The sequence below is a fragment of the Hemicordylus capensis genome, chromosome 2 (genome assembly GCF_027244095.1).
Source record: "Hemicordylus capensis ecotype Gifberg chromosome 2, rHemCap1.1.pri, whole genome shotgun sequence".
Classification (NCBI taxonomy): Eukaryota; Metazoa; Chordata; class Lepidosauria; order Squamata; family Cordylidae; genus Hemicordylus; species Hemicordylus capensis.
Genome location: NC_069658.1, coordinates 210,044,502 through 210,058,841, shown reverse-complemented (window position 1 = coordinate 210,058,841; position 14,340 = coordinate 210,044,502). Strand labels below are relative to the sequence as shown.

General features: G+C 48.7%; 1 protein-coding gene across 6 annotated transcripts in view; it reads right to left on the bottom strand.

The window, feature by feature from the left end:
- The window catches only part of WDR18 (WD repeat domain 18), a 34,847-nt gene extending 28,147 nt beyond the window's left edge, over positions 1 to 6,700 (bottom strand). For 2 of the 6 annotated variants that reach the window (XM_053300073.1, XM_053300074.1), the window contains exons 1-2: positions 6,321 to 6,683; positions 2,618 to 2,728 (exon numbers count right to left, since the gene is read on the bottom strand). In XM_053300073.1, coding sequence (XP_053156048.1) covers positions 2,618 to 2,728; positions 6,321 to 6,590 — 381 coding nt within the window. In that variant the 5' untranslated portion in view covers positions 6,591 to 6,683. Of the gene's footprint in view, positions 1 to 2,617; positions 2,729 to 6,320 lie in introns of all 6 variants that reach the window. The other 4 variants (XM_053300071.1, XM_053300076.1, XM_053300075.1 and 1 more) reach the window with 4 other exon arrangements.
- Positions 6,701 to 14,340: the final 7,640 nt, after the last annotated feature.

Sequence of the window (14,340 nt, the reverse complement as noted above, 5' to 3'; positions counted from 1 at the left end):
ATCTAAACCTATATCTTGGCTTCTTCCACCGTCTGAACCCAAGCCTGCCCCGCAAGCTATGGCTTAAGGCTAACAAACCAGGAGCAAAAGCCACGAGGCTGGTTCACATGCTCCTCAAGAGGGCCGGAGACGTGTGGGCTCCCGTTTTACAGTTGTCTGCAAGTAAAAAGCAAGGCAGGAGGGGGAGGGAGAAGTGATGCTCTGCTAAACAGCAGCTGGATCGGAGGGCTCCCTCCTGCACAGCAGCTGCGCCCAGCTCTTTAGGGAGGTCAGACGAAAAGCCCTCCAACCCAGCTGCTGCTGAGCACACGGTCACTTCCTCTCCCACCCTCCCTGCCATCACTTTGCATTTCACTCACAGGTGATCGGAAAACGGGAGCCCACACAGCTTGGGGAGGATGCATCCCCTAAGCTAGCGAGGACTGTGAGACCAGGCCCCACTGTTTGCAAGTTGCAAACCTGGCCTGCCCATTGAACGTCTGGAAGTGCAAACCAAAACGTGGGTTAATAGTGGCTAGCGCAAAGCAGGGTATGCGTTAACTCCAAGACCAGGATACGTATTAACTCCAAATCCAGCCGCCGCACACAAGGCCGGACGCAACACAAACAAGCTGAGAAGTGCGAGTCCTCAAAAGACTTCAGTTGGCCTGATGCAAACAGGGTCAATTCAGACCCCAGGGTCTGGCAGGGCATCCGAATGGGACAGGCCATGGTTGCCGGCTGGCTGGCAAACCAGAAACAATGAGTTAAAGGTGGGGGGAGGGGTGGATAACAGCCCTGCTAAAGGCTTTTCTACTTGGTATGTTTACACACTACTTTTCTGCCAACATACTCAAGGTGAACATAAGAACAGTCCTGCTGGATCAGGCCCAAGGAGGCCGATCCAGTCCAACACCCCGTTTTGCACAGTGGCCCACAGGCAAGAGATTAAGGCATGCCCTCTCTCTTGCTGCTGCTCCCCTGCAACTGGGATTCAGAGGCATTTTATTATTAATTATTATTATTTATTCGATTTCTATACTGCCCTTCCAAAAATGGCTCAGGGTGGTTGTCCCTCAGGCTGGCCAATAGGCATCACACTAGCAGCTATTGACAGACCTGTCCTCAATGAACTGGACTAAGCCCCTTTGAAAGCCATCCAAGCTAGTGGCCATCACCGCATCCCATGGCAGAGAATTCCACAGGTTAATTATGCACTGGGTGAAAAAGGACTTCCTTTTGTCGGTCCTACATTTCCTGGCCTTCAGTTTCACGGAATGATCTCTGGTTCTAGTGTTGTGAGAGAGGGAGAAAAATTTCTCTCTCCACATCATGCATAGTTTTATACACCTCTATGAGGTCTCCCCTCAGTCATTTTCTTTCCAAGCTAAAGAGCCCCAAGTGTTGTTGCCTGGCCTCGTCAGGAAGGTGCTTGGGGTCCAGACGGGCCCTGGGGAAAGCCAGAGTTCTAGGCTAGAGAATCTCACCAGGGTCTAATCCGGCTCTTGACTAGAGCAAGAGGTGTGAACTGAGCCTGTGTGCTTTGGTTCCAAACGGCAACATGGCTGCTCATTCTCCCTGTCTTGATGCAATAGAACTGCGGCAGTTAAGGAGGAATCTGGGTTCACAGAGACCACAAAGTGTCTCTGGGGCGGTGGGGGAGAGGAGTGAACGACCGTCTCCGCCCTTGCAGCATGGGCACCCTCATGCTCCTCTTCAACCAAGAGGGTGGATGTTATCCAAAGATGCCCAAAGGAAGCCGCTGCCGTTGCCGTTAATTCATCCAAGACAGATCTAATTATTTTAACGCACTGTAAATATTGCTGGAGAAACATTTTAGCTCGCTGCCTCTCTTCGCTCGGGCAGAGATGCGATGGCCTCTGGACTGAAGTGTGCGCTTCACTCATTAACCCTGGGTGAGAGGTTGCTTGCAGCAAGAGCCCTGGCTGGTATGCAAGACCTCAACCACCACCAGCAAAAGGCACAGCATCAGCAGTTCTGGGAGCTCTGCCTTGGGGTTATCCATCCTCTCTCCGCTCCTCTCCCACTCCATCATCCTGATTCAGTGTGCAGGATGAAAGCGGGAGTGGGAGCAGAGAACCCCTCGGAGAGTAAGCAAAAAAAGTGAAGCTGTCGAGTGGAGCATAACCCTCAAAGATGGAATTCTGGGGGAAGTGCCCAGGGCTGGATGAAAGGTTTGCCTATTTGTCTGGGAAATGTATAGCCCGCTCCTCCCTGGCCCCCCCCACCCACCCACAATGAGGCGCCCAAAGCAACCCACACAATCCAAAGCCAAGAAGAGCATCTCATTCTCAAAAGCGTTACAGAAAATCACTAAAAGCAGCAAACACACACTTCATGACAGTCACAGAAAAACAACTAAATCATCACAGATGTGAATCAGTCTGAAGGGAGATGGTGGCTTGTGCCCTCTTGTGGCAAAGGCCCAAGTCTGCACCCCAATGGAAAAACAAAACCACCTCCAAACAAATAAAGAGAAACAATTAAAAAATAAATAAATCCTGGGCTAGAAGGCCTGAGACCAGCACTGCACTTTAATTCTAAACTAACTTCTCAGAACTTGGCTCCCCTCCTGGGCAACACAGGTTGCTTCTTTCCCCCTCGCCGTGTCTCTTACCTCCCAGAGGTAGATGCTTTCAGCGATACCTGCCAAAACATAGAGACCATTGGGAGCAGCGGCCAGACAGGTTACCACCCCTGGGCATATGATCTTCTGCTGCAGCTGGTCCTAGAGACATGGGGAGAGAAAGATTAAGAAGAACATGGGATGTGGTAGGAGCCACTTGACTTGGTAGAGGCTCAGCCAGGATTAGTGGAGAGAGGGCACAGCTGGGACCATAGACCTTGTGCTTCCCAGAACAGACTCTGGCCAGCAGCTATGCCTGGAGCAGAGGTCTTAAACAGGCTGGGGTTCCATTACTGCAGCACCACAGCGTAAAAAGCCTCTCCCGTCCACCCCTAACCCGCCCTGGCCTGGCCCTATTCCCACTCCCAGATTTTAAGCTGCTGCAAACAGAAGTTGTGTCTGAACACATTATTGGGGGGGGGGGACTTTGCAACTGGCACAGCACAGGCAAGAGAGAAAGAAGTGGCAGTTTAAGGAGATTATAGCAAAATCACTTTAGGAGAAATAAACTGGATTCCAGCAAAAGACAGCACAAGAGGATATTCAGCAGGGAAGAGGGATGCGAGGACAGAGGAAAGAATGGCACTTCAGACAGCCAGGCCATTCAATGGACGGGTTTATCTCTTTCGGCAGAGAGAGAGAAGAGGATTCTGTATTCTGGAGCAGGGGGATGAAAGGAAATGCCTTCCTTTGGTTCTTTAAAGCCCTCGCAGTATAAGGCTCCAGTTCTATTAGAGGCTCTCTCCCAGAACTCTCAATCCAGAGAAAGACATTTCAAAGCGTCAAGTCCTCATGAAAGCTGGTAAGGCAGCCAGGTGGCTAAGAGACCCAGCAGCGAATCAGGGGATCCCTGGTTCATCTCTGCCGTAAACTTGCTAGGTGACCTTAGAGCAGGGGTTCTCAACCTTGGCTCCCAGATTTGGGACTCCAACTCCCATCATCCTCAGCCATGATCCCATGGGATGATGGGAGTTGTAGTCTGGGGACCCTGCCTTACAGCAAGCCACTCTCTTGCAGCCTGTGCCTTCCCCATCTGCAATATGAGAGCAACACTGGCCCTACCTTACAGGGCTGTTGGTAAGGATTTACAAGGTAAGAATAGGAAATCCCAATTTCTCGTTTTATCACCTCTACCCACTTCTGCCTCATTCTCAGATGACTTATTGCATATACATATGGAACATATACATCTGCCATATACAGAGCTAGACCAGGCTCTGGTCTACACCCCTATAAGGAGGATACTCAATGAGATGCATTTCTATAAACAGAGTTTGTTCCTGAAGGGGGAAGAATGCATTCCGATGAAGGGGGTGCAATCCTTCCTGGGGGCGGGGGCGGGGGGAGATGCAGAATCCTATGCAGGAATTATAGGAAGTTGTCTTAAGGAGGATCAGACTCTTGGTGCATCTCGCTCAGTATTGTCTACACAGACTGGCAGAAGCTCTCCAAGGTTTCAGGCCGGGGGGGGGGGGACAAGGGGGCCTTTCCTAGCATCACCTGGAGATGCTGCCAAGGACCAGACCTGGGACCTTTCATGTGCAAAGCTGCACTGAGCTACAGCCCCGTGTCTTAAACATGTGGACATATAAAGCTAAATAGAATATTCAAGGCATTTGAGGGCACAAAAGACTGACAAAAACCCCCACCAAACCTCAGCAAAAACCAACAACAAAACAGCCCAATTTTATTTCTATGCTTCCCCCCCTCAAATACTAAGTATCAAATTACAGCACCACACTGAGAAAATGTTCCCACAACAATCATTAAGTTCAAAGAAAAGTCCTCACAGCAAGAAATTGACATCTAGTAACTAACTAAGTCTTTAGAAAGCTGCCACCTACTGAGGCAGACCCTTGGTCCAACTAGCTCAGTGTTTCTCAACTACCGGTCTGTGGACCGGTGCTGGTCTGTGATCTGTTGGGTACCAGTCCATGAGGGTACCGGTCCATCACACGTAGAGGGGTGGGGCGTGGGATCCAAGGAGCCTGGGTGAGCTCTCTGGAACTCATTTCTAGGCAGGCAGCCCTCGTTGCTGGATAACGTGAATTCAGCTTCCTCGGATGAACATTATCCAGCAATGAGGGCTGCCTGGAAATGAGCTCTGGAGAGCTTCCACTGTTGGCCCCTACTGGTCCAAAATTGTTTTTGGGGGCCTGAGGTTGGGGTAGTGGTGACCCTTATACTAACTGCTGGTCCAGGAAACTGCACATGAAGAACATACCAGTCCATGACTCCAAAAACATTGAGAAACACTGATCTAGCTTGCTCCTCTTCACACTGACCAGCCACAGCTTTCCCAGGCTTCAGGCAGGAGTCTTTCCCAGCCTTACCTGGAGATACTGCCAGGGACTGAACCTGGAACCTTTTGCATGCAAAGAGATGCTCTACCACTGAGCTATGGCTCCACTCTCTTGCAGGGGACACAGATTCTTATGGAGGTGTATTTCTAGGAACGGAATTCAGGTCTACTGGGGACACATTTCTATGGGGGGGATCCCCAGAGGAAGGCTGCATCCCTTCCTCTCAAATGGCCTCTGTTTGCTCCTGTTGAGGGATCATGTTTCTATGGGGGTGTATCTCTACAAAGGGAGATTATTTCTATTGGAGGGGTGCATTCCTAGGAGGCACATTTCTATGGGGAAGAGCCCCTTTGGGGGGTGGCTCCCTCACTTTCATTGTTTTAATGAAAGGTGGTATATAAATTTAACAATAAATAAAAATAAAAGAGAAACGTATTCTTAAGTGGGGGAGAATGCACTCCTTAGGAGACACATTTCAATGGGGGGCTGTAGGGGTGCCTTTGTGGAGAGGAGACCTCCCAGAGGGGGTGAACATGTTTCCTCCTATGGGGGTGTAACCTTTATGGAAGGCTATGAGTAGTGTGTGTGTGTGTGTGTGTGTGTGTGTGTGTGTGTGTGGTCTGCATTCCTTCCTGCTGGGACTACATGTGCATTTCCTCCTATTTGTGAATACAAAGAATATTTATAAACCACTTTTCAGCAGAAGTTCTCAAACATATTTTATATCTTATTATAAAATATATAATGGTTTATAACCCATTACATAAGATATAAATGAAGAAACAAATAAAATGACTCCGTCCAGAGTCTAAGACAGACAGACACCAGCAACAGCCACTGGAGAGGTACTGTGCTAGGGTTGGAAAGGGCCAGTTGCTCCCTCCCTCTCTGCTAAATATAAATCATCACTTTTTAAAAGGTGCCTCTGCTTAATTTGGGGTGGGGGCTAGCACTGTGTAGGGGCACATCTTTATGGGGCACATGTCTATAAGGGGAACTTGTTCCTACTGGGAAGGTGCCTTTCTAAGGGGGGGGGGGTTCTGTGGGGAGAAGCCCTTGGCGGGGGGGGAGGGGGAATTCCTCTTGTAGGAATAGATATGATTGAAGATTCCTACAAGAAAAACTCATTCTTAGATGGTGGATAATGTACACCTATGAAAAGGGGGGAGGCGCGCGCTATGGATTTATGTGGGGAGAAGCTGCCATGTGGATCCGGCCCCCACTCATTGGGTCATAGTCTGGGGGGGGGTCGTGCACAGAGTCTAGCAAGGGGGCTCGTTTCTCCTGGAAGAGGGGTGCACCATCTCCATGGGTGGGTGGAGGCTGCCTCCCCCGCTCCACCTCCCCCCACCCTACTCACCCCCCCAACCTCCTCCCTCCGCCGCCCTCACCTTCCTCTGGAGCTCCCAGGCGCCGAGGCAGGACTTGCCCAGCTGGGCCCCCAGCAGCCGCTCCCCGCCCAGCAGCGCCAGCCCGTGGGGCGAGCAGCTACCCCCGCCGCGGTACCCGGCCACTGGCACGCCAGAGCCCACCTCCCACGCCCAGCACCAGCAGCCCCCGGGCAGAGCCGAGGAGGACGACGAGGAGGAGGCGGACCCGGCCTCGGCCACCGAGACCAGCGCCACCTCCACGGGGCCGCCCCCCGCCGCCGTCGCCGCCATCTTGGCTGCCTCAGCCACACGCCCCCGCCGACCGGAAGAGACCGGAATTGCGGACGGACCACGCGCCTGCACGCATGCGCCGGAGAGCCTCCCAGGGCCAGCTTCCGCCTTCCTACAGCGCCAGGCCGGCCCATAGAGACGGAGAGTCCCAGAGGGCACTTCCGCCCCCCAGCCCGAAAGGACTATAGAGAGGGAGAGTCCGCAGACAAAACGTCTTCCAGTCCTCTGCTAGAGACAGGGTGGGATATTGCTCCGCCTGCGAGGCTTAGCCCGATGGCCTCTGCCTGCGCGATGCGGTGGTTAGAGTGCTGGGCTAGGAGCCGGGAGAAATAAAATCCCCCCCGTCGGCCATGATGAACCCTACTGAACGACTCTGGGACACTCACGTGTCTCTCAGCCGGCCCTAATCTACCTCACAGGGTTGTTGTGAGGATGAAAACATAACCAGGTTCACCACACTGGACTTCTTGGAGGCTGAGCAAAAATACGTTTTTAAAAAATGTCGGGGGTGGGGATCTGGAAGAGAGAGAGAGAGATGAAATTGGGAAGGGCCAAGAAAATGTAATTAATTAAATTAATTAATTAATCAATCAATTAATGACTTTTGCAGTGAGCACCTAAGGTTTCTCTGGCTCAGGAGCTGGCTTCCTACCGTGTCCAAGAAGCAGATGAACTCACAGCCCAGAAAACAGCCCACAAGGTGGTACCAATTGATGTGTTTTAGAAAACCAAAGTAACTCCATTTTACTTAGAAAATCTCAGTTTGACTTAAAGTAACCCCAGCTTAGCTCAGAGCCTTCAAGGCCTCACATGATCAACATCATTATCTTTCCCCACTAAAATGTATCTATGAAACTTTGGTTCTCACAGGGTTCTCACTGTTCTTTTGCTGACAAGTTAAGAAAACAGGATGCAACCAAATAAGGAGTGATCACCAGATGAACAGTGAATCATTCACATGCGTACTAGATACTTAGTCCACCATTTTGTTGCCATGTCTAGGGTATCAGCATCATTCAGATTGTTTGTATAAATGTAAGATGCACCTATAACCAATTTGTATTCAGCTTGAGAGCGTAAAGCCCGCTGATTACCTGTTGCTATCGTGAAGCAATAAACGCCTCTGATTGATTCCCTTAAGTCTGTTTGATTGGCTAAAAGCGGGCCCAAGACGAGCCGGGGAATTCACATCACTATGAAAACATCAGCAGCACCCTAAAAGGCGCCCCTTTGCTTGGTTCGCAGGGGTTAGCTCAGGCAACCATCTCTGACCATCCAGAGGAGGGTGTTTTAGGCTCTCGTCTCACTCTGTAAAATCATGCATGGTGTGGAGAAAGTGGATAGAGAGAAATCCTTCTCCCTCTCCCATCACACTAGAACCAGAGGTCAACCCATGAAATTGATTGCCAGGAAATCTAGGACCAGCAAACGGAGGCACTTTTTCACATAACGCATAATCGGCTTGTGGAATTCTGTGCCACAAGATGTGGTGACAGCCAACAACCTAGATGGCTTGAAGAGGGGTCTGGATAACTTCATGGAGGAGAGGTCTATCAGCGGCTACTAGTTGGCGGGCTATAGGCAACCTCCAGCCTCAAAGGCAGGATGCCTCTGAGTACCAGTTGCAGGGGAGTAACAGCAGGAGAGAGGGCATGCCCTCACCTCTTGCCTGTGGGCTTCTCAGCGGCATCTGGTGGGCCACTGTGAAACAGGATGCTGGACTAGATGGGCCTTCTTGGGCCTGATCCAGCAGGGCTGTTCTTATGTTCACTCCATGTCCCATGGATGCCTGTTGCCCTCAGCGTTTCCAGCTCAAAGTAACCAGCCAGTAGCCAAGTTCAACCTTAGGTGGCGCAGCAGGGAAATGCTTGACTAACAAGCAGAAGGTTGCCAGTTCAAATCCCCGCTGCTACTATATCAGGCAGCAGAGACATAGGAAGATGCTGAGAGGCATCGTCTCATACTGCACGGGAAGAGACCATGGTAAACCCCTCCTGTATTCTACCAAAAGCAACCACAGGGCTCTGTGGGTGGCAGGAGTCGACACCGACTTGACGGCACACTTTACCTAGACAAGTTGAAGACAGATCATCCTGGAGAGAATCTATCTATGTGGTCACCAAGAGTCAACACCGACTTGACAGCACTTCACCAGTCAATCAGCTGCATCTCAAATTATCACAGTCCAGCCATGTGGACAGATGGGTGCTGAGTACCAGTTGATCCGTTCCCTTCAGCCCCCACAGCACAGTGGCTCATCCCCTTGGTCTTTGTCCAACAGTCTAACCACTACACCACACTTTTATTTCATTTTATTAATTAAATTTTTTGTAAGCCACTTTTAGTTCTATGGAAAGGTAGGACGGATGTGTGTTCTTAATTAATTAAATTAAAACACTTTAAAAATCTTCTCTCCAAGGAACGGTTGGTGCCAACACAGCAACTTTCCTCCCAGAAAAAGATAGCCACTCAGGAAGAGGGGAAGTTTTGTTGAGAGTGCAGGGATCTCCCCCCCACCCCCATCAGACCATGGCCCCAATCCTGATCAACAACAACAAATACTTATATACTGCTTCTCAAAAAAAGTGTCCAAAGCAGTTTACATAGAGAAGAAAATAAATAAGATGGATCCCTGTCCCCAAAGAGCTCACAATCTAAAAAGAAACATGAGATAGACACCAGCAACAGTCACTGGAGGGATACTGTGCTGCGGGTGGATAGAGCCAGTTACTCTCGCCCTCCTAAATAAAGAGAATCACCACGTTAAAAAGGTGCCTCTTTGCCAAGTTAGCAGGGGATCACTCTTGGTTATATTGATTTTTAATTTTCACACACACACATACACATATATCAAAGCAAACCATGTGCTTTTTAATGGCCCTGTATCATAGGAACATAGGAAGCTGCCATATACTGATTCAGACCATTGGTCCATCTAGCCCCATTCAGCCATGCAACTCACTGGGTGACTCTGGGCCAGTCATGCATCTCTCAGCCTAACCTACCTCATAGGGTTGTTGTGAGGATAAAAATAACCAAGTACACCGCTCTGAGCTCCTCAGAGGAAGAGTGGGATATACATGTAAATATTAAATAAATAAATAGCTCAGTATTGTCTACACAGACCGACAGCAGCTTCACCAAGGTTTATTTATTATTACTTATTTATTTAAAATATTTATACCCCACCTCTTCCCTGAGCGGCTCCATCCGCTGAGGGGAATATCTTACAGTGCTCAGTCTCCCATTCATATGCAACCAGGATGGACCTTGCTCAGCTAAGGAGACAAGTCATGCTTGCTACCACCAGACCAGCTCTTCTCCTGCCCACAGTTATCTTTTACTAGTCCTCTCCTATAATAATCTACTGTCTTTGATAGCAGGGAGACGCTATAGGCATGGGGTGTCACTCCGATAGAGAAAGTCCACATATTTTTAATATAAAGAGGATTTATTGTTTCACCAAACCAAGCTTGATCGTTTCCAAGAAATGCACAACTCATAGCACAGCCCAGGCATTTATTTGATTCTCTGCTGCTGCTCTGTATAGTTTTTATTGCTTTTATGCTTTTGTTTAAAAATTTTTAAATCAGATTTGTTTAATATTTCCCCCCACTTAATATTTTAATTGTGTCTTTTTTACCATCTTGTGTTAAAATTTTTTTTTTCTGCTGTAAACCACCTTGGGATTGCTTTAATGAAAGGCAGTATGTAAATTTAAGAATAAACAATATCACAGCCAAATGCAGTTTGCTATTCTGCCATCCAAGTGTCCCTTTCTCTCCCAGCCTCTTCCTTGACCACTAACTTCCAACAGACTCTCTAGCACACATCTGCAGAACATCTCCTGTCAATCAAAGTGCCTAGCAGCAGTTACTTAACCCACTAACCACCCAGACCAAGCAAACATAGACATGATTCTTAACTAAACTTTTGTTTCTGGGAGTAAATTCTTCACATGCTTAACTCAAGTCCCTTTGATATGAAGACAGAACAATGTCCACTGAAAAGCAGTGAAGACCTGTGGTTGCCAACATTTTTCTGGCATGGCTCCTGTGCCTTGAACACCTGTCTGACTTGGGGGGAAATCGGCATGGCTTGAGTGCCATCTGGGTAGTTGCGGAGACAAATCCCCCTGCCTTTTTCTCAGTAGGAAAAGGGCATAAAACGACCCCAGAATAGCTTTTCTCCAGTCTGGCACAAAGAATATTCGTAGCCTGGGTTGGTGGCTTCCTCCTTAATAGGAAACACATCCTAGATACAGTGTTGGAAATGTTAATGCCAAGTCTCCAGATGCCTCCAGGGGATTCTATGCACAGCAGGTTTTACCGCAAGTTTACCCGAAGGCTTTATTGCAAACTCAGTTGTCCCAAAAAAACAACACAAATAGTGGATTTTTTCACCCCGGATATAAACTGGGTTACACTCTAATGCACAGTGGAAAACCCAAATTGTGTGTGAACTGCTCCCCAATAACTCACAGGGACTTCGGGCTAGCCAATATGTGAACACCCCCCCTCCATTCCGGAGGAGATGCAAGTTAAAGGTCTTCAGAAACCCCATGTGAAAAGCTTCCAGGAGGCTCTTCAGACAGCGATTTTACTTTGCTTCCCCACGGAAGATATGTGCATTCACATGTCATCTAGATTTACATTGAAGTCCCTACAAGCTGGGGATCACTCCATGCATGATTTGGGTTTTTCAGCAAGCGTCGGAGCTTAGCTTGATGTCTGTCCAGGATTTTAATAATCCACTTTCTGCATTGGGTTTTTTGGGCAAATTCGAACTTGCAGTAAACCAGCGGTAAAGCCTGTCGTCTTGGGAAAGCTCCAGGAGCAACTGCAATAACTTGCAGAAATGACACAGCTGCTTTCCTGATAAGCTTCTGCTTTCCCCAGAGCTGCGTCAGATTTCTAAATCTGCAGGATAAGGGCCAAAGCAGATGCCATACAGCAAGTGATTGTTGTGTACGGTCATAACCCATCATAACCAGAGGTACCAACTCAGAAGTATGGTGAAATATACAGGCCTGTATCTGATTTCATTTTATATCAAGAAATGAAATCAAACCTGAACTCTGACATACTGTTCCTTGGTCTGTGAGGAGCAGGAAGCAACCTGGCATTGTGTTGCTAAAATGGGATATGCAAGGGAACAATGGAGCCAGGTCTGAAGGCTGAATGCTGCAATCCATATGCTAATGCCACTGGCTACCATGGTGGCTGTTGGCCAGACCTGTCGAGTTCCTCCTTCCATTGTCAGTGATGGCCCTGTAAGGCCCAAGTGATTAAGCTCAATTGCTGTCTATAGAAATTCAATATAGCCAAATGTATACAGAGATAATGCTTGTAGACTTTAATTCTCACCTCACTAATGCTACAAGTCTCACACACATGTATGTTACTTTAAATATTCTCTTGTTTTCAATTGCAAGCAAAACACTGGATAAAGGTACATAAGCAATAGTGGAATGATTGTCTCACACCAAATGGGGCCAATTCCACAATCCCCTTACTAATTCTTGACTTCTTAACACCTTCTGGAGGCTAGACTGCCAAGATGTAATTTGCAGCATCTTAAGATGCAGATTTCCCCCCCCCCTTCCTGAACGCGCAGTTTACAGGAGAAGAGTCAAATCTCTCTCTGGACTAGCTGATATCCTGTATAATTAAGATTTTGTTCAGAAGGTGGAAGTTGACACCTGTTTGGACATACAGGAAAAGAGGAGATTTTTGAATAGATCCTATTCAAGGATCAAAGAGAAAAATGACCATAAGAATGAGGCTTGAGACAGAGAGCTAGCAGTTCTGTGCCTACGGGCATTCTGCTCACACGCTAGCATTCTTGTGCTTACAACAAGGTCTGCTCACACGCTTTCCCAGAGTTTGCTGCACAGCCGCAGGGGCTAAGCAGGAACTCTGCCCGTGCTCAGAGGCTATGACTCTCACTGCGCAGTGAGAAGTCAAGGCTCCCCAGCCATGGAGCTCTCAGCTATGATCTGAAGCAACTGCACAACTCCTGTCTCCGCCAGCGCCTCACTGCTTCAGCTGAAGTGATTCTCTCCAGCCTCCAGCCTCGGATCCTAGTAATATGCTACAAACTTTGGGAATTCCCTTCATCTTTTCCCCTTCTCCTGCTCCCTTCCCCTTTTCCCTTCTACTAATCTCTGATCTCCCCCAAAACCTTATCAACCCGCAGCCTTCCCCCCCCCCCGCTTTCTTTTTCCGCCTGTATCTAAACTGTACTAGACTCTAGGAAGATTTAATTACACACACTTAAATTTAGTTAGGCACACTGGGTGGAATATTGGTACTGGCTAGATGTTCTGTTTTAATACTGTTAGCAATTCTGCTTGCTAGGTTGTTGTTAAGCCTTTTATGTTCAATAAAGCCCATTGAACCCTTTTAGGAATGGTTTGATCTCCTTTCCTCTTGCGCCCAGATCACACACGGGTCACCATATAAAGAACTTGATGACATTGTGGGCCAGACCTGATTTTGTATACTAGCTAATGAGCATATTTGGTGTATAAATCAGGCCTGGTCTTTAACATGATCTGCCAAGAAGGCGGCCCAGATTTTTACTGGAAGCAGCTGCTGCCCACCCCTCAAGAGATAAGGGGCAAGGCAGTGGGGAAAGGGGGATGAACCCTTCTCCCATGCACCGGTCTCAAGAAGACTGAAATTGACTCATATGTTCTGGGACAATTCCAGTCGTGAGAATATGAAGATATCATGGTAGCGGACAAAGCAGGAATCGGCTCCCACCCCATCCCTGTAATCTTTTAAGGTACAAAAATGCTCTGCGTGAAGAATCCAAGGCCCCGAAAGAGTGTTGTGTCACACACTCCCCCGCCCCCCAAATTAACAGAGCTCGCTGACAGCACCTTACCTGACAGCCACCTCCCACCCTGCAAAAACCTGTACTACCCAGGACACCTTTAAAAATACAAACTAAGTTTGGGAATGGTTCACACGGACAGCACGTGTTCTGCCACTGAGCTGTGGTTCCTCCCCTAAGTGTATGGCTTTAGGAAGCTGGCTTATACACAGTCCGAATACTGGTCCATCTAAGCCCGGATGCTCTGCTCTGGCAGCGCTCTGGGGCGGAGTGTGGTATGCCAGAAGCAGCAAAACGTGAGGAGGCTTCATCTTGGCATTTCTTTCTCACAGCACATACACGATGTCTGACCCCAGCAACTGCCGAGGTATCACACCCCTGGCCACAACATAAGCCTAGCAGGTACTCCGCTTCGGTGGGCTAGAACTCAACGGTCTCCATGGAAAAAGCCTGGGCAGGCAGAAGGAAGGGCTTAGGGACATAGGAAGCTGCTGTCTACTGAGTCAGACCCTTGATCTACCTTGCTCAGGATTGCCTGCTTTGATGGAAAGCAGCTCTCCAGGGTTTCAGACTGCCTGGGTCTTTCCCAGGCCTGTCTGGAGATGCTGCCAGGGATTACACCTGGGACCGTCTGCATGCAAAGAAGAGGCTCTACCACAGAGCTCTGGGCCTGTCCCTTACTCCATCCTATGTTGACAAGAAACCAGGGGGGAGGCATTCTGAGCAGCTGCAGGCCACCTTTTCATGATGAATAGACAGCTTTCCCTCCCATATTTGATTGAGGTTTCTCTGCCTTTAACACTTGCAAGGCAGGCAGAAACTCAACCGATCTCACGGAATTTGGCCCAGCAGTCAGTTTTTGTACCCAACCAGGTGGCTTTGGAAACTCAAAAGGAAAGCATGAACCCGG